Source organism: Pleurodeles waltl, chromosome 5 (assembly GCF_031143425.1).
Source record: "Pleurodeles waltl isolate 20211129_DDA chromosome 5, aPleWal1.hap1.20221129, whole genome shotgun sequence".
NCBI lineage: Eukaryota > Metazoa > Chordata > Amphibia > Caudata > Salamandridae > Pleurodeles > Pleurodeles waltl.
Genome location: NC_090444.1, coordinates 631,457,366 through 631,477,095, shown reverse-complemented (window position 1 = coordinate 631,477,095; position 19,730 = coordinate 631,457,366). Strand labels below are relative to the sequence as shown.

General features: G+C 40.3%; 1 protein-coding gene across 2 annotated transcripts in view; it reads left to right on the top strand.

Moving 5' to 3' along the window:
* RNASET2 (ribonuclease T2) overlaps nucleotides 1-19,730 on the top strand; it is a 148,752-nt gene that overhangs the window by 8,829 nt on the left and 120,193 nt on the right. The window contains exons 2-5 of one of the 2 annotated variants that reach the window (XM_069234490.1): nucleotides 5,628-5,687; nucleotides 6,735-6,837; nucleotides 16,967-17,027; nucleotides 18,310-18,365. In XM_069234490.1, coding sequence (XP_069090591.1) covers nucleotides 6,752-6,837; nucleotides 16,967-17,027; nucleotides 18,310-18,365 — 203 coding nt within the window. In that variant the 5' untranslated portion in view covers nucleotides 5,628-5,687; nucleotides 6,735-6,751. The remainder of the gene's footprint in view (nucleotides 1-5,627; nucleotides 5,688-6,734; nucleotides 6,838-16,966; nucleotides 17,028-18,309; nucleotides 18,366-19,730) is intronic. The other variant, XM_069234489.1, reaches the window with a different exon arrangement.

The following is a 19,730-nucleotide window of genomic DNA, read 5'->3' as shown; positions in this document are numbered from 1 at the left end:
CATGTTCATTATGTTGGTAACTTTGCTTTGTTTCTTTGTTTTTGTGTGTGTGTGTGTATGTGTGTGTGTGTGTATATGTGTGTGTGTATATATATATATATATATATATATATATATATATATATATATATATATATTGATATGTAAAACCCAGTGGCGGTTCCCTCTAGGTAGTTAATTGATATGTAAAACCCAGTGGCGGTTGCCACTAGGTAGTTATAGTTGGGACCTTTTTATCCATAAATGGAGAATATTTGAGAATATTTTGTTTTGCCATTAACTTTGGTGCCGTTTGATGAATCTTCATGAAGTTTTCCAAACGTGTACTTTAGTCAGTTCAGCTGCTGTCTTGAAAGTTTTGGGGTGATCTGTGAAGCATGGTCTGAAAAAAAGGGGGGGGGTCAGCCCAAAACACCATTTCTCCATTCTTTATCTATGGGGATTTTGGATTCTTTAGACATGTCCAAAGCACAAACCGCGGAACAGAATTACACCAAATCTGGCACAAAACAAGATCCTGTTCTGCAGATTGTGCTTGTGGTGGTTTGGTGTAAATTTGTTCAGTTGTTTTGGAGTAATTTAAGGCCAAAAAATATAGATATCTAGAGCCGCAGATTCTCCGCGGATCAATCTAGGCGTCACAGGGAGTATTTGATTGGCTGGCCGCCACCTGACAGAAACGTTGTGGCCGCCATTTTATTTCATCAGAAAATGATGATGTAGAATAGTGATACTCAAAGTACGGCCCGGGGGCCGCATAATGTCCCTTTTGACCTTTAAATGCGGCCCCCAGAGCATCAGTAGCACTAGGCTGCTGTTTACTGGATTTAACAGGGGACACTTTATTTAAACATGATAGAAGATAAGGAAAGAAAGAAAGGAATTTGTCCTGCACCGCTTTAACTGCAGGAACACTTTCATTCTTTAAGAAACCTTGCAGCAAATGTATATAACTAAGTGTTCTTAAAAATTCAAGAAGTATATTTAATTTATTTACACACAGAACCATTTAATTTAACAGTGCAAGGAGAAGTATTTTTTTGAAAATGAAGGTTTCAAACATAAATTCAGAAACTTTCATTCTTCCCCCCTCCCCAACATTCATCCTTACCCCCACCTTCATAACAATGCCAATAGTGAACTAAGAGGCAAGTCAGTTGTTATCTGCACTCTTTGATTGGCCTGATTTGCCAATATACCTGAACATCTTTATAGTTTATTAAATCAAATACAGGAGAATGGTTTGCACAGCACACAATCTAAAGTCATGCATTGTGAGGTCCTCCTACATACAATAATGAATAACAAGAAGGGAACGTGAAATAAAACAATTGCCTAGGATCGCACAGTTTGGTAAAGTTGGGAAGCTGGGATTAATGCCAGGTTTTCTGGTTTCACATTGTGCGATTCAGCCACTAGATCTATATGCTTTGCTGCTCCCTATCGCCACCATAACGCCACAAACCCTCCCCATTCATAGCCCCTTCCTCCCTTTGATCGGCATGCTGCTAGCATCAATGCGGCCCACTGTTGCACCACAGACCAAACTTTGTGGCCTCTGGGAAAATGTTTGTGAGTACCCATGATGTAGATGATTGGGTCAGGGTAGAGGTTTCCTAAACCTATCAGGGTTACAGAGTTGCGTAAAAAAAGTGAAAATTATCTTCATATGCCTAAAAGCGTATTTTGAAATCCGCTGATCCATCTGCAGGAATCAGTGTGGTCCCCAGTGAAAATCCGCTGGTGAGCACTGTTGCACTCCCTCTCACACCCAGACAGACATACCCACTCTCACAGCCATGCAGACACACTCACTCTTACACTCAGAGACACACTGTCACACCCATTTTCAAATCCAGACACACACTGTTACACTCACTCTCACATCCAGGCTCTCTCATACTCACTCTCACACCTAGAAAGATGTTCTCACGCTTTCTCTCACACCCACAGACACACTCTGACACTCAGTCTGACACCCATACAGAGACTCTCAGACCCACTTTCACAGCAAGATAGCACTGTCACATCCACGCTCACACCCCACAGACACACACACACACCCATGCAGACACTCACACTCACTCTTACACGCAGAGAGACACTCTCAGACCCATTCTCAAATCCAGACTGTTATACTTATTCTCACACCCAGGCTCTCTCACATTCACTCTCACACCCACAGAGATGTTCTTACGGTTCGTCTCCCACCCACAGTCACACTCTGACACTCAGTTTAACACCCATACAGAGATTTTCAGACCCACTCTCACAGCAAGATGGCCACTGTCACATCCACTCTCACACCCATGCAGACGCTCACACTCAGATACTCTTACAAGCACACTCTCATGGAGGTAGACACTGTCACACTCTCACACCAAGACTCTCACACTTATTCTCATATCCAGACAAACACTCTCGCACCTACTCTCACAGCTATGCAGACACTCTCACACTCACTCTTACTCAGGGAGACACTCTTGCACCCATTCTCAAATCCAGACTCACTGTCATACTTACTCTCACACCCAGGCTCTCTCACACTCACACCCAGAGAGATGTTCTTATGCTTTGTTTCACACCCACGGACACACTCTGACACTCAGTTTAACACCCATACGGAGACTCTCAGACCCACTCTCAAAGCAGTATAGCCCCTGTCACATCAACAGTGTACTCGTACAAAACCATAGAAATTCATTGGTTATAGTTAGGGCATGAGCTATAGTTACTTTAGATAACTAAGGTAACTAACTATATCTACCGCCCTTGCCATGCACTGCTAATTACCCCACAAATTACAACACTCATGACATCTTTGATAACATCATTGATAAAGTCACTGAAACAGCTGCAGTAAAAGTATTGATTACATACATACCTGTGCATGACGGGTGTGAGAGTTATAGTTACCTTAGGGTGCGAGTTAGTTACTTTAGATAACTCTAACTATAACAGATGGTTTTCTACGAGTAAATTCAGAACCTAACTATAACATCCCTGTAACCTTTTTTTTTTTCAGTGAATATATATGTTGCACAGAGCTGGGGGCTTATGGATGTTTTAATTGTGATATTTTGTAATGAATCTTTTTATACTGTAAGACTATTGCTGAGGACTATTGATTAATAATGTATTGGCCTTTGGTAAATGAAAAGGTTATCAGCCCTTATTTTAAGTCTGTTCATTCAGCCTCCATTATCTTGTGCTAGTATTGGGGCTGTTCTCTTTAACTAGGTATTCTTATTCCTTATAAATGATCTGGTGAATCCTCCCACCAGTGTAATAATGTATTCAGTTTACCTATTGGAAGAGCACAGAGAATGAGATGTTCTGCAGAGATGACTTTGTGACAGAGATGCAGAAGAAATTTGAATGTCCATCCCTCATGGTCATTAACAACTGCTTATAGGAAAAATATTCAGTTTGTAGTCTGTGCAGTTTTTTATCACTATAAAAAAAATTCACTCTTTCCAAGGCACTGTCACTATTCACCATTCGTCAGAGGTCTAAACACCTCCTGCTCTTACGTCCTCAGTGCTCAAACACTTCCTTCAGTCTTCCTCGATTCTAAAGATACTCTGCTGATGAAAGTGATAGGCACTCTGTTTGAAAACTAATATTCTTTTACAGTTGAGGGGTAAAAATAATGTATCTGTTGTGGTTCCTTTGCTGTTGTCTAATATAAAGTGCTAAAAAAACCCATCAAAAACGCATATCGCAGGGAGAAAGATGTAGCAGACAAATAGGATCCAGCAGCTCTACTACAATTGCCCATTTCTAGCCAGTTGTCAGGCTAGTTTTCTCATGGTTACGTCAGTAGATTTAACTTGTGCATCCAAGTGTTAGCCAGTAATTTTCTGGTGGTGAAAAAATGCAGAGTTCTTAGGACCACATTTATCAAGGTTTTTTCCTGTCGCAAACGAGACGATTTGCAGAATCGGCCTGTTTGCGACTGCAAAAAGCGTTTTGGTATGTATCAAACCTAAACTGCAATTCGGTAGCATGCTACTGAATTTCAGTTTTGGTTTGCGACTTCCAAATACTGAATCCGAATGGTAGGCATTAATGCTTTGTGACCGAATTCCAGTCGCAAAACATTAATCATTTATCCACTACCAAAGTATAGTGATAATCCCCGAGACCACTGCCTCGTCTTAAACAAAAGGGAAAAAAAAGAAACTGTTTAAATACAAGAAGGTTAAGATGGTTATAGTGTTGTTTTAAAGGCTGAAACAACAATACACTATGTACAATAACATTTCAACATGGCCACACCCTGATGCGTTTACTTATATTTTGAGCACACACCATTTAGTTTGTTTAAACACTGGCATGTTTAGTTTTTCTGCTTGTATTCTTTTAATGTATCTTGCATATGCTTGTTGAGTTCATATGATTGTGGGTGGATACGTGGCGAAAAGCAAGTTTGTTGGTGAGTGGTGGTTCGTACATCAATTTTCCTCATTTGTATGCCCTTGATTGTTAGTTTTATCTAAATTATTCAATGCATATAGTGTTAATTTATGCATTCCCGTAAGTGCATCTTAAGGTAATAAGATGTGCTAAACATACTCGAAGCAGAATGCATTTTGCTATTTTGCACTTTATATAATTCCTGGTGCACTCGTTTTCCTGTACCGATTTTGTAAGTGACTAAATTTAGATATTTTAAAATTGGTATGTTGTGTTTACAGTAATCAGGATCTCATTAAGGTATTAATGCAGTAATTAATTACATTAGACGTGTTTTAAATATGAGGAAACAATATGGAGGGGCAAAATAATAGTAGTCGTCTGAGGGAATATACAGGGGTTTATGTATCTATTATGCTCGTTTCTTGTCCTTGATTATTACCTTTAACTTACTCAATATATAATGTGTTAATGTATTCATTCTTGCAAATGTAATTTCTGGTTCTGAGCTTTATTACATATTCTCAGTGAAATGATTTATCATTCAATGTAATAGATTCAAGCATGATGTGTGTTTGTATATTGTGTTTTTAGTAAGGTATATTAAGGATTGTATGTACTCTTTTATGACGTATGGCCAAATACAGAAATTTTAATAATGATGTTGAGTTCGTGAATAAATGCAGAGTTCAAGGACTAGGGACAGGGTGCCTGTATATTGACTAATGGAGAGCCTCAACTCATCAGTGACTGAAGAGTCACTTTCAGTTCCACACCAGGCCTATTTGCATTGCAGAAGCTTTTTTGAATGTTTTATAAAGTGTGTCCCAAAAGGTCTTATTTTCCAGTACCCAACTACTCTTACACATTTCTCCCACATAGATGGAAGATTTATTTGATTCCCACCTTTTATCTTGTCTTGCTGAGACAAGTTCAGGGCGAAAGGACATTTTAATTGCTATTTTGAAACAAACAGTGTAGACTTACTCATACATCAAAGTGAGTTGTGATTTGTCAGATATGCTTTTGAAGATCATTACTGACGTTATAGCACAATCTAATCACGTTAGGAAGTCATTCAAATTGAAGGGATGTTCTGAGGCAGTCCCTAATTTAGCTGCTATGTGGATTTATTATCACAGTTATTTGCCTTTGTAATTTGATCTGTAATGCATGATTAGGATGTGCAATTATGAAATCCTTTCTAGTGTGAAGGATGTCCTCGCTACCTTCCTCCAGCACTTCTCCTGCCTGATCCACCTATGAAGGTAAATAATCTGAAGATAAATAATCTTTTTAACAAGCGTATGTGTTTAAAGAACACAATTCTTATTTTAGTAATGTTTCTTTTGGAGATTCTGGCCAAGATGTACAAAGGCTGCTGGTATAAAGTGATGCAAAACGATGAAATGTCTGTAGTATTTGATGTAATGCCTGATGTAAAAGTGAAGCCAGACTGGGCTTGACATAAATAAATGTCTCCTTGATGCAGGCGCTAACCAGGAGGATTTTTTTTATTGCTCCAAATATTCTACACATTGCGTTGTTACTGACAAGCACAGTTATGTTTGGAATGTTTCAGAATTGGTCTTAGCATAGAATTTTCTACTGGAAGGTATGCTTACAGTTCAAATTCTGTGCTAGAGAGCACCGACACATCTCTGCACAAAAGTGTAAAGATTGCGTGTGGGGCTAAGCAGCATTGATAGTGGACCAACGCCAAGGCAGAGAGCAACAGGCCGTTTTTAATATAATGGCTCTCCGCTGCTCTCTCCACACGGCGCAGTAAATGTGGTTGCTGCACTGCTTGTGCTAAAGAATTATAAATCTTCCCCACTATTGTTTTGGCATGTTCCCCATTATTCTATTCCCCTTTAATGTAGTTTATTTGAACTCACAACTTGGCTGTCTGTATCATGGGAAATTTGGTATTGACTGATGTCATGAGTACAGGTGATGTTGGCTCCATCTAGTGTCATACGCTTTTTCAGCCCACTTTGCCTTCGGTATATGTCGTAAGATAAGGAAGCTGCGGGAACGAGTAATACGCATAGTCAAAAATGCTACTGAAGGGTAGTAAGATTTCATTCTGTAGCTTCCCATTTTTACTATACTTAGAAAAAACAATCTAGTTTAAAAAAAAAATATTTTTCATCTTGATTGTATATTTTCTTTGAGTGTGTCCAGGGTGCTCCTATAAAAACGCTCTACAAATGAGAAACGTTTTTCTTCCCACCAGTCATATCATATTTTAAGGTATTTTGATAATGCAATATTTGCTTTGCTTACCTACTTGCTTATTCTCTTTGTTTTAGCCATAACTTTGACAACCATGAGGTATCATGCTGCAGCTTTTCTCCTGGCTTTCTCTTGTCTGGCTTACCATCCTGGAGATTCATATACAAAAGATTCCCGAACGTAAGCTTTATTTTTCTACATTTCTGAGAGGTCTGATCCGGCTGGCACATGCTACTCAATAAGACTATTTAGAAGCACCTATAAAGATAATAATGTAAAGCATTGTTCATGATATTCTGCCTGGTTTTAGAGGGCATCAAGATACACATTGTAATGCCCCATCTTTTAGAAGTATCTTTCAAATGGAATTTCACTCCAAAGTATTTGTTATTGGTAATTTATTTGGTTTGTCATTTTTACTCTGGCCTGTTAAATGAATAAGGTGTGTTTGTGCATATCTACTCTCAAATTGCAAACGTTTATGGTAATTGCAAAAGACTATTGTAAAACCGTCTGGTAAAACAATGCTGAGAATGTATAATATGTAGAACCTTTTGCCTGAATGTCTTTGTAGATCATAGGCGACTACATGCCAATCATTACTCTGATTAATTCGTAGACTCTGGAACACAAAACACTGTTAGGTAGTGCATCCTGGGAGGTTAACAAACACCTGTGTGCCGTTTAATAAAAATAAAATATACATACACATTTTTTAGCCAGATCGACAATTCTACTCTTGACACATTTCTTATGCTATTGTATTGCTTCTAAATGATCTTAGACATCTATATATTTGGTTATTTTGAAATTAAGTCTTGAAATTAAATGTGCAAAACAAATTGTCTGAATTGGGCACATGACAGAGTCTCTCAGGAGCCAAAGACAACTATTTCCTACAGCAAATTTACTAACCCTAACAAGGTAAGGATGCAGAAAATACAGACTTGAGCTCTTTCAAATAGACGTTTTTAATTATTTGTTTCAGAATTTAATGTAGTTAGATTATAAAGAAATACCCAATTAGTTAGTAATGTCTTAGTTATTCTTGTGAGTTTAAAGGGTCTAATGTGAAGAAGATTTAATGGAGCTTTTCAAAGCTCTAACATCCTAGTTACCAGAATAACACAAGTAACAGTGGCATGCCTTGTTTAATTCAAATCTCCTTTTATGATGTGATCGTGAGCTACCTAAAATTTCCTCAAGGTCAAATTATTTAAATGTGAGTAATTAAGTTGGTGTGGTGAGCTCAACTTTATAGCCTTAAGTTTCTTCTATATATTAGGATGTTCCCTTAGTGACTGATCATCCCAAAAATCTTGATAGGGTGATATAGCTGTAAGTTAGTAGTTCGGTACTACCTATCCTCAGATACGATATGAAATACAATGAATCCTCTCAACGTTAAGCTCAACTTTATCTAACGTACCTAGGCTGAAAGGCTGTTGCTCGACTTGATCTCAACACCCCTTTAGCTATGAAATAAGAGGTAGTGCTATTTCTGAAAAGCCACAGTAATGCCTTTAACTTCCAAAATCAGTAATGTTGTTGACTGTAGGTGACTGGACACCAGCATGCTCTGCTTCTATCCATGGTTATCCAGAAGCTTGGTAGAAAATTGAAGAATTCCATGACTACCTCATAACCTTGCATGGACTCATGATTGGGGTGCTCAGGGGGACATAACCACCACTGACTTCTATTTCCTCACCGTCAAATTCATTCTTTCTTGTATTGCAAAGGAAAGAAGCACAAAAGATGTGTTCAAGCACTTTACTAGTTCGAAATAACAAAGGTCTAAAGGGCCTGTGCGCTAAGTGAATGGTCAGTCATGATTATGATACGCCACTCCTTTACTTCAGATTACTTTATGTGCTGTCCTTCTCTTGTATAAGTTACATTCGTGAAATGCTCACATGTTGCACTTGCTTTGTTTGCTGTACAAACATTTTACCATTCCGACAAGCAGGGTGAAGAGGGCTTGAACTTTTTTGATGAAATACTAAAACTGAATTTTTGTTGTTAGTTTTTTTTTAACTCATAGGAAGGTTTGCTCGGGACTACAAAAACTGCTGAAGAGAATTACATCAAACTTGGCATAGGACTTTGAGTAGTGCAATTCAGTGGTTTGGTTAATGCGTTCAGCAGTTTTTTGAGAGATTGATCTCACTTAAAGATGCTTGTCAGGCTTCAAGATACTAATCAGCATGGGACATTAGTATTAAACTGTGTGTTAAATTGTGAATTATTAATTGACCCAGATCCACAAATCTTCGAAGAAAAATATTTGCCAAATAAAACCGTGCCGAATCACTTTGTCCTTTTAATAGGAGAGAGAGCAAGACGTGTGCAGATCTGCTCAGGACATAATGTTGGTTGCCAAAGCCCACTCAAACCAATCATGTGGTAGCAATCTTGGTAGGAATGCTGTGACGTTGTGACAAACGCTTTTAAGAAAACCATTCAGATGACTCGTGAAGGGGTAAAACTGAAATGAATAGCAATGCCCTGACTCAAAATTAGATAAGTGGAACTCTGCTGTAGTTAATCATCTTAACCTTCCCACTTATTCAAAAGCGACCTGTGCAGTGCTAGAGCCTGCTGTCAGCAGCGTCTGCGCGATTCCACTGTGTAGTATGTCCACATTCCTAAACAATTGTGCTGGTTACTGCAAAACAGAATCCTACCGAACATGGTGATAATACAAGTGTTAAGGCATTAAAAAAAAATGTCTACAGAGCATTCCACAACTAATGCTGTAAAGGTTCAGAAATCTTTTTTTCCATGCAAAAAAGAAAGAAAGTAAGGGGCATCCGGAGAGAATTGTTGCAATGTTACAGTGTTAAATAATCCACCTGGCATATCATTGTATGAAACAAAAACGGAGTCGTAAAGTGTTATAACAACCACCAAGCATATCAATTGCATTTTTACATTTTAATTTTTTTTTGGGGTGTCGATGATGTTTGAATATTAAATAATAAAAGGATCGTCACATCCTCCTTCATTTTTATCTTCGCCTTCATTTGTACCCTCGCACCCCCACTTGGAGTCATCTTACTCCATGTTTAACACACTCTAATCAATGCAACGCTTATCCCATGTCAATATGTCGGCCAAACAATCATATTTAACAGAGTTGTAGAGCCTGATGCTATGATACATAATAAATATACCTACGATGCCATTAAAACATCTCATCAAAAGTGAAACCTCAAGAATTTCTACTTGCTTAGCAAACCTGCCTGTCTGTTGATCTCCTCAAATTCATTTATGCCACGGTTTACTTTGTCCAAAATGCGAATACATTTGCATTCCCTTAAGGTCAAAACGGATGAGATGTCTCCTCCTCTTGGGTTACAGGTTACTTTCTCCAGTACCCACCACCTCACACTTTCCACCCTGTGTCCCATGATCTGAAAGTGCTCAACTAAGGGGACCCCTTATACTTTACATCTGATTCTACTGCAATGTTGGAGGATTCTTGCCTTCACCTTTTGGTTGTCCCACATATAGTTGTTCATATGGGCATTGATTAGCGTAGACTACCTATGAACTATTACAATTAGCATGGTGTTTTAATGTATATTTCTGATCCAAGTGAGTAAACTCCTTAATCTCCTATGTTCGCTCACTGGCATTACAATGACCACACTTATAGTGCCCCAAAAGTTGAGGCAAACACATCTGTGCTCTTAGATCCGGGGCCTAGAGAGGTCCTCAAGAGGGAACTAACAACATAATATTTCACATTCCTCCCTCTCTTGAAGGCAAAGAGTGGTTTCGCAGCCGAGTACACTTCATCTGCCACCTAACCCCAATACCTATTCACCACCTTCTTGATCTCATGGCTCCTTGTACAAAAAGTGGTAACGCAGACCAATCTCTTCTCTGATGTGTCCGCCCTTTCCTGTACCTCCAACAATGTGTCATGCAGACAGTACAGGGAGTGCAGAATTATTAGGCAAATGAGTATTTTAACCACATCATCCTCTTTATGCATGTTGTCTTACTCCAAGCTGTATAGGCTCGAAAGCCTACTACCAATTAAGCATATTAGGTGATGTGGATCTCTGTAATGAGAAGGGGTGTGGTCTAATGACATCAACACCCTATATCAGGTGTGCATAATTATTAGGCAACTTCCTTTCCTTTGGCAAAATGGGTCAAAAGAAGGACTTGACAGGTTCCGAAAAGTCAAAAATAGTGAGATATCTTGCAGAGGGATGCAACACTCTTAAAATTGCAAAGCTTCTAAAGCGTGATCATCGAACAATCAAGCGTTTCATTCAAAATAGTCAACAGGGTCGCAAGAAGCGTGTGGAAAAACCAAGGCGCAAAATAACTGCCCATGAACTGAGAAAAGTCAAGCGTGCAGCTGCCACGATGCCACTTGCCACCAGTTTGGCCATATTTCAGAGCTGCAACATCACTGGAGTGCCCAAAAGCACAAGGTGTGCAATACTCGGAGACATGGCCAAGGTAAGAAAGGCTGAAAGACGACCATCACTGAACAAGACACACAAGCTGAAACGTCAAGACTGGGCCAATAAATATCTCAAGACTGATTTTTCTAAGGTTTTATGGACTGATGAAATGAGAGTGAGTCTTGATGGGCCAGATGGATGGGCCCGTGGCTGGATTGGTAAAGGGCAGAGAGCTCCAGTCCGACTCAGACGCCAGCAAGGTGGAGGTGGAGTACTGGTTTGGGCTGGTATCATCAAAGATGAGCTTGTGGGGCCTTTTCGGGTTGAGGATGGAGTCAAGCTCAACTCCCAGTCCTACTGCCAGTTCCTGGAAGACACCTTCTTCAAGCAGTGGTACAGGAAGAAGTCTGCATCCTTCAAAAAAAACATGATTTTCATGCAGGACAATGCTCCATCACACGCGTCCAAGTACTCCACAGCGTGGCTGGCAAGAAAGGGTATAAAAGAAGGAAATCTAATGACATGGCCTCCTTGTTCACCTGATCTGAACCCCATTGAGAACCTGTGGTCCATCATCAAATGTGAGATTTACAAGGAGGGAAAACAGTACACCTCTCTGAACAGTGTCTGGGAGGCTGTGGTTGCTGCTGCACGCAATGTTGATGGTGAACAGATCAAAACACTGACAGAATCCATGGATGGCAGGCTTTTGAGTGTCCTTGCAAAGAAAGGTGGCTATATTGGTCACTGATTTGTTTTTGTTTTTTTTTTAATGTCAGAAATTTATATTTGTGAATGTTGAGATGTTATATTGGTTTCACTGGTAATAATAAATAATTGAAATGGGTATATATTTTTTTGTTGTTAAGTTGCCTAATAATTATGCACAGTAATAGTCACCTGCACACACAGATATCCCCCTAACATAGCTAAAACTAAAAACAAACTAAAAACTACTTCCAAAAATATTCAGCTTTGATATTAATGAGTTTTTTGGGTTCATTGAGAACATGGTTGTTGTTCAATAATAAAATGAATCCTCAAAAATACAACTTGCCTAATAATTCTGCACTCCCTGTACCATGCTCTCCTTCTTGCTCTGTTTAACAAGCCATTGGGGTACCCTTAGCACATCAGCTTCTTTAAAGAAGTCTGTCCTGCATGTGCAATTCCTACGGAGCCTCTGGATCTGCCCATAGGGCAGGTTATCCCGAAGGTTCCCGGGATAGTTGCTAGTACATGTAAGGAGGGTGTTATGTTCACTGGGTTTCCTGTACAAAGTAGTATATATTTTCTTGTCCTCTACCTTGAGTGTAAGATCTAAGAAGTTGATCTAATTTCTGTTATGGGTCATCGTAAATTATATGTCTGGTGATCACCTATTAAGCCAAGCCGGGAAATCATTAAAACTCATTTCAGTGCCAGTCCAAAACATAAGTACAGTACATTATCGGTGTTCCGCTTCCACATCGTGATATTGTTGAAAAAAGGGTTATCTATATTGTGTATATGGGTATTCTCATATTTGTCCATGTACAGATTTGCTAGATCAGTAGCGAACCCAGGCCCCAGTGCCACCCCTTTCGTCTGAGGGAAGAAATCATTCTGAAATACAAGATGGTTCTGGCTCTCAGCAATCTCAAGTCCTATTAGGAAATCAGTCGGGACCTATACAGGGTTCAGACTCCTGTTAAGAACTTATCGTACAACCTTTATTGTCTGGTCCTGAGGCATGCTGCTGTACAGCAAAGCCACGTGAAGGGTTACCAGAAATTGAGTGGAGGGATCAAAAGTTTGATTTTCAATCATACTGATAGCATCCGTGGTGTCCCTAATGTGTGACCTAGTCTCCACTACCCTCGGTTTTAGTAAAGTTTCAGCATAATTGTTCAGGGGCTCCAGAACCAAGCCACAACCCGAAACAATGGGTCTCCCTGATCGTCGTTCAAGATTTTGGGAGGGTATAAATGGTTGGTGTCCTTCGACTTTTTTTTTATTAAAAGAAAATAGTATTCTGGTTCACTGAGATAGCCTTTACATAATCCTTCCTGCGTTAACCTACAAATCAATTTCACAATCTCATGAGTGGGATCTTGGTTTACCTTCCAGTAACTTTCCTGCACGTGCAACTGGGCTGAAATCTCACAGATATATTATTTGATATTCTGTATGACTATGGACCCTCCCTTGTCCGCTGCCTTTTACAATCTCCGAATTCCTTTTTAAAGACTCCAAACACAAATTTTCATCTTTGGTATATTGTATTTGATGTACTTTCTGGTGTTCAATAGGCCCATGACTTCCCTGAGCACAACTTTCTCAAAAGCCACTACATTATGTGAAATTAAATGTGCTGGTGGTGTAAAAGTGGAGGGAGGTCTGAAATGGGTTGCCGCACTGTTTGAGGATTTGTGCTGAATAGTTTTTTTTTGTTTGTGAAAAAGTGCCTTAGTCATATTTTTCTAAAAAAGCTGCTGTAGTTGAAGCTTAACTTAAAAGCTGTTAAGTGGAGTGGTGGATATAAAAGAGAGGCCCTTTGCAAGAATGCTCCTCTCACCCTCTGTTAAAGTATAGTTTGAAAGATTGATAATCGGATTTTGTAAATCTGTCACATGATCTTTCACTTGCTGCTCTTCGTGATCTTCAGAGGGCCTGTCCACCTCATATAACACCCGTAGACCTGTCTCCGGGTTTGTATTTACCCATGGCTCTCTAGGGGGAAGAACCTGACTCCCCTTCTCTGCATATTTCTCCCTCTGGTCCAACCACTGCCCCTCCATTGGGCTCTGTTCCTATTCTGGTCCTGCCCTCTCCCTCTGTGGGGCATTCATGAACCATCCCCTAAAAAAGCTGAACCTGAGTTTGGAGCCTGATAACTGGGGCCCTGATTATGAGGTGTAACCACCCATACTCCTTCTGGGTTTCTCTGTGTCGCTGTCTGAGACACTTCCCACCGACAAATCAGAGAAGGTAGTGAAACGTCTGAGTCCTTGACTGCCTCTATTAGTGTAAAATCCGTAATTGTCCTGTTGGTAATAATCTTTTGCTAAATAGGAGTTATTTTCTTATCATGGTCCCTGATGTCTTTCCCTAATTTATCAGTTTGTTTGGCCTGTATAATGTAATTAAACTCTGCAATTTTTCTCTACTCGCTCTAGAGCTTCCTTAGCATTTCCCAGTGCTTTGTCATCCAGTATTTCTTTCTTAAGATCAACTATCTCATTAGTCAGTTTTTAATGTATTCAAGGCCCGTTTCCACCACAAATACCATCGAGGGCCTAGAGCAATTATTCCTGGCAATGCTTTTTACATCGAAGCCTACCAGACAGCGCAAGTTGTCTGGTTTCCTAGAGACATCTTGGGGACGTTCAGAAAGCTTCTCTGGGAACGCATTCAGCCAATGCGTACCATTGCTTTCGGTACTTTGTTGGCGTTATTTGTTTAAAGCTGTCCAGGTTCAGTTCGTCCCGCCTAAGGAACAATGCCTTTTCACACTACTCTCCCTGCATTCTTCCATGAGTGCTCCTTTCTATAATCAGGCCTGTAAACTTTGTTCTGAAGCACATTTTTTGTTAATTCTGAAGTGTGTTGGAAACAAATACATTAATGTGATCAAAACATATCAATACACTGGGGATGCCATGTCCACACATTGTTTGTGCACTGTATACTTTTAGTAGTAAAACTGTATGTCTGTACAAATGTAATGGTCATTTCAATTGAAACTCTGTTGTCTGAAATGGCAGTGTGCTACCACACCATGCATACTCCACACTACGCTCTACTCTGCACCAGTCCATGTCACTGGATTTTACTCTGCACCACTCCACTTTACATTACACCACTGCAGTCTACTTTGCACCACCCCACTCAAAGCCACTTCACTTTAGACCTCTCTACTCTGCACTACACCACTCTACTCTACTCTGTGCCAACGCACTTTACTCCAGTCAAGTTTACTCCCCTGCACTCTTTGCCACTGCACTCTACCTCACTCTAGTCTAGGAAACTCCTCTCTATTGTACACAACTCCACTCTACACCACTGCACTCTTTACCAATACACTCTACTCTGTACCTCTCCAGTCTATGCCACTTTACTCTCCCCTGCACCAGTCCACTCAATCTATGTTATGCTAACGCAGTCTGTGCGACTCCACGCCACTCTGCTTTATGCAACTCTACACACTGCACTGTGCGCCACGGCACTCTACACCACTGCACTCTACTCTGCACAACTGTAGTCTACACCATTCCTCTCTGTGCCACACTTCCTTATGCCACAGCACTCTATGCATGTGCGCTCTACACCACTGCACTCTAAAACACTCTAATCTGCAATACTGCACTGTTTACTACTGAACTGTACTCCTCTCTTCGCTACTGCACTCTATGCCATTGCACACTGCAGCACTCTACTCTACGCTACTGTACTCTACTCTGCACCACTTTGTGCCACTCTAATCTGCACTCTGTGCCACTGCATTCCCTGCCACTCTACTCTATGCCACTATACTCTACAATACTCTGTGCCAATGTACTGTACACCAATCCACTCTACTCCACTGCATGCCACTGTGCACAACTCAATCTGCTCTGCGCCAGTCTACTGTGCGCCACTGCACTGTACGTCAATGCAGTCTATGCCACTATACACCACTGCAAGCCACAACACTTTACTCAGCAACACTGCTCTCTACACCACTCTACTCTGTGTGACTGCATTCTATGCCGCTGCACTCTGCAGCACTCCACTCCACTAACAAGATGCCCCAAGCCCTCACCCTGGATATTTGGTGGAGCTCGGAGGAGTCCTCTCTGCCATTCAAGTCAGCGTATTGTTTGCACCTGGGAGGCATTTCACACATATTGACACCTATTCAAGGCTAATTACTGCCTAGAGAACTAGTGAGCAGATTCACATTATCCTCCAGGAACTTCAAGCAGGGAGCTTTATAAAAGTTACTTTTCCTTCATATTTATGGAAAATCTAAATTCATAATTGATTTGGGTTTATAATACCTAGAACATAATTAAAACATTATTTTAATATCTGATCCCATCCCCAAGATAGATTATTAGTATTTTAATTTGTACTATGGCTTTCTCCTAGGACAGCTAGACCTGCCACACCGAAAATAGCGTTTAGGTGCTAGCCACTGTAGGAACATATAGATATTAAATTTCCTACTTTTAAACCCCATGCAGTTTGCCTTATGGGCTACAAAGAGGTCACTTATTAATAGTTAAAGTGAAGGTTTTGACTTGTCGATGGCAGTTTATTTTGACAGGGCAAATTGAAGTTCTTTTTACACTGCTACAGTCATGCTACAGTGGTAGGACTGAATCCAAGTTTGCACTGCCACTGGAGTGAATGGCACAATGGGTGCTGCAGTCCACTAGTGGCACTTAATTTTCAGGCCCTGGGTACACTTTGCACCATATACCATAGACTTATAGGCAAGTTAAGTATGCCAGTTAGGAGTATGGCAGTTCAGCCATGTTTAAGGAGGGAGCACAGACACTTTCCTCCTGCTTAGCAAGGATAAAGTGCACAGAAGTTTTAGGCCAGCAAAAATGTAGGGTCCGGCAAAAGGTGAAGAATCTGGGGAGGAAAATCAAAAAAGGTGGAACTCTTAAAGTGCCATTATGAACGCTTTGCTGTATATGTGGGAATAACTTTTAACAGTAATTGGACACCATTTTAACATGCAGGCAATTATAACTTATAAAGAAATATAGTTTTTGTATTTCGGCACACTTTTTGGAATTCCACATTTGAAAATAATTTTGTGGCTTTAATATTAGTTTTCAATTTCTGAATGTGCATCGAAATCAGCTTGACTTTAGAATGCTATGATAACATTTGTTTTCTTACAATAGGCATAGTCATGAATGGAAAAAACTGGTTTTGACTCACCATTGGCCAGTGAGTGTATGTAAGGTAAGAATTTCACCCCAAGCCTTCATTCTGTTTTACTGTTACTGTTCTGCTGATGGTGAAGGGTGATTGTAACACACACTTTTTTCTACATATATGGATTTATCTGCTGTGTCATGTTCAAGTTAGACATATTCTACTTGAATACATTCTTCCAATGGTGTATTATTGAATGACATTCAAGAGAAATTAGTATTTGGTCATAAGGTACATGAATTATTTTAGGGCCTAGATTGTACAATACATTTTTTAAGCATCACTATCATTTCCTGCCTGTTATTCTTCACATGGCTCATCAGCTGAGTACAACTTGGTTCCAGTGACACAGTGAGCACAGGACCCACGTCTGGGCATACTCCTGCTACTTAGGTCAGTATATGAAACATACAAAAGGTGATGGGGCAATGTTCCCAGGAGGAGCAGAGTAAAGGCTGATTTTAATATAGCTGGGTCCAAACGGAAATGGCATGTTGAGCAAAAGAATGAGTTGGTATGCTATCCTGAGCTATTGCCATTTATTAGACAACTTGCAAGCATTCCTCCCACCCCCTTTAGTGTGTTTCATGTGCCACTCTGAGTGGCATAGGTATGCCAAGAAGTGGGTCCTATGTTCACTGTGTCACTGGAACCAAGCTGGACCCACCTAATGAGCCCTTAACTAGAGCAAAAGTGGTCCTGGGTTGCTTGTGTTTTGATTCAGGGAGAACCAGGCCTGACAATCTGGGCTGTTCCAATGAGGAGCAGGGTCAAGGCTGAAATGCACATGGCTGGGTCCAAACTGAGGTGGCATGGTGAGGAAAGCGATGATGGGTTGGGGTGCTTCCCCGAATGATTGCTAGTGTTAGACAAATTGCACACATTCCTCCTATTACCTTTTGTGTGTTTTGTGTATAAGTGTATTACCATTTGCCACGGTACCTCGCCAAGAAATCTGTCAACATGTGACAAACCTCAAAAGTCAAGATAAGAAATTATTGATTACCCGAGGGTTTAAGATAAAATATAAAAAGCGTAGATCTTTGTCTGCTGAAGAGCCAGCATGCTGTAAGTCCCTTTCAGAAGTATTAAAATATTTGTCTAAGTGAATCAACTTCTGCAGTAAAACACGCCTTTTTAAGGTAATGCTTTAAGATTGGTGGCGAGAGACCCCAAGCAATAGTGAGTGTTTTAGGTATTCTTACAGACAGACACAATTCAACAAAAAACTGTACTGTATCTAGTTTGCATTTTCAGATGTTCTACAAGTGCAATTTACTTGGATGTCCTGCTTGCTTTCCTTTTTCAGATGGATGACGTCACATGTGAGAGTCCTCCAAACTACTGGACATTACATGGCCTTTGGTAAGAAATTTTGAAGACTGACGTTAACATGTTAGTATAATGCCTGAAATCTCAGAATATATCCGTTTGCCAAGCAAAAGATAGTGCCACTACTGTACTGTACTTTACTGTACTGAACCACATGCAGAAGAGCAATGTGCTAGTCTCTGGGATGTACCTCGTGAAAATGTCTCTGGAAATTGTTAAACCACTAACCACACATGCTCCCTCTTAATATGTCTGCTGCTCCAAGTAATCCTCAGTAGTTCGTCTATCACTGTATATTGCAGATTTTCAATCACACTCCTATATAGTTGACACCGCACTTACTAGGAAATCCATTTTTTGCCGCCTTTTTAACTTTGATCCCTCCTTGAGCAGTTTGAACTAAAATTGGGAAATCCACATTCAGAATTGAAGCCTTGAGTGTGGTATTAACAGGCTAGGTCAGGTGGGAAGATGATCCCAATGTATCACTTTTTAAAGTAACATGGCCTTTGCACTAGGAAAGTTACTGCGCACAGAACTTTGAAAGCTCTGCACTAAGTACCTTTTTATTGTTAATGTAATTGGCTGTCTTTCAATCCTTAAATTCCTTTAGCCTTGGTGAGTTTTCGTTCACTTGTGTTGGAATGTAAACCAAAATGTGTGTCCATTGTGCATGCCAGTAATGTATCGTATGGCTCTGTAAATGTTTAGGGTCACTCAAAATGCTAGATCGTCAAATCTGAGGGAAATAAAAAAAAACATTTGCATGTGTGTTCGTCGCTCATGTGCTATGCATCCCAGTAGTCATGAACATCTGTCAAAATCGGAAAAAGAGCAGCTCAATGGGAGAGCTGATGTTGCTGAAGCAAAAGTAGGTAGGGTATAGGCCTAACGATTTGTGCTGGTCTCTCTAGGAAAATCCTTTCCTCCTACACCCCTCTGGCCTGCCCAGGACTGTAGATCGAGGCGGAAAAATAACATGCCTCCGGTTCAGGGAGGGCCATGGCTGTCATTGCACAGTGACCTTCACAGACAATAGTTGTCCAGGTCCTTATTTGGAGAAAAAAAAGCTTACCTCTTACCCTTTACCCAATGGGAGGGGGGGCGTTTGGTAATCCCTGTGCGATAAGGATGCTACAAAATGTGAGGGTTATTTGACAATGGTTGGCTATTAAGCCCCGGCAATTACGTACACCACCTCGGTGTGCTGGTTAATCAACATTTTCTGTCTAACCACCTCACATTGTGGTAGTGCGAGGAGAGGTTTGGTCAATAAAAAGGTGAGGGTGAATAATGGATCATTTTACCCAAAGGCAACGAGAAGAGAGTAAAGGAAGAACATTGCAGACACAAAAAACAAACTGATCAACTAACAGCTACTCCAGGGTTGTCTTTCAC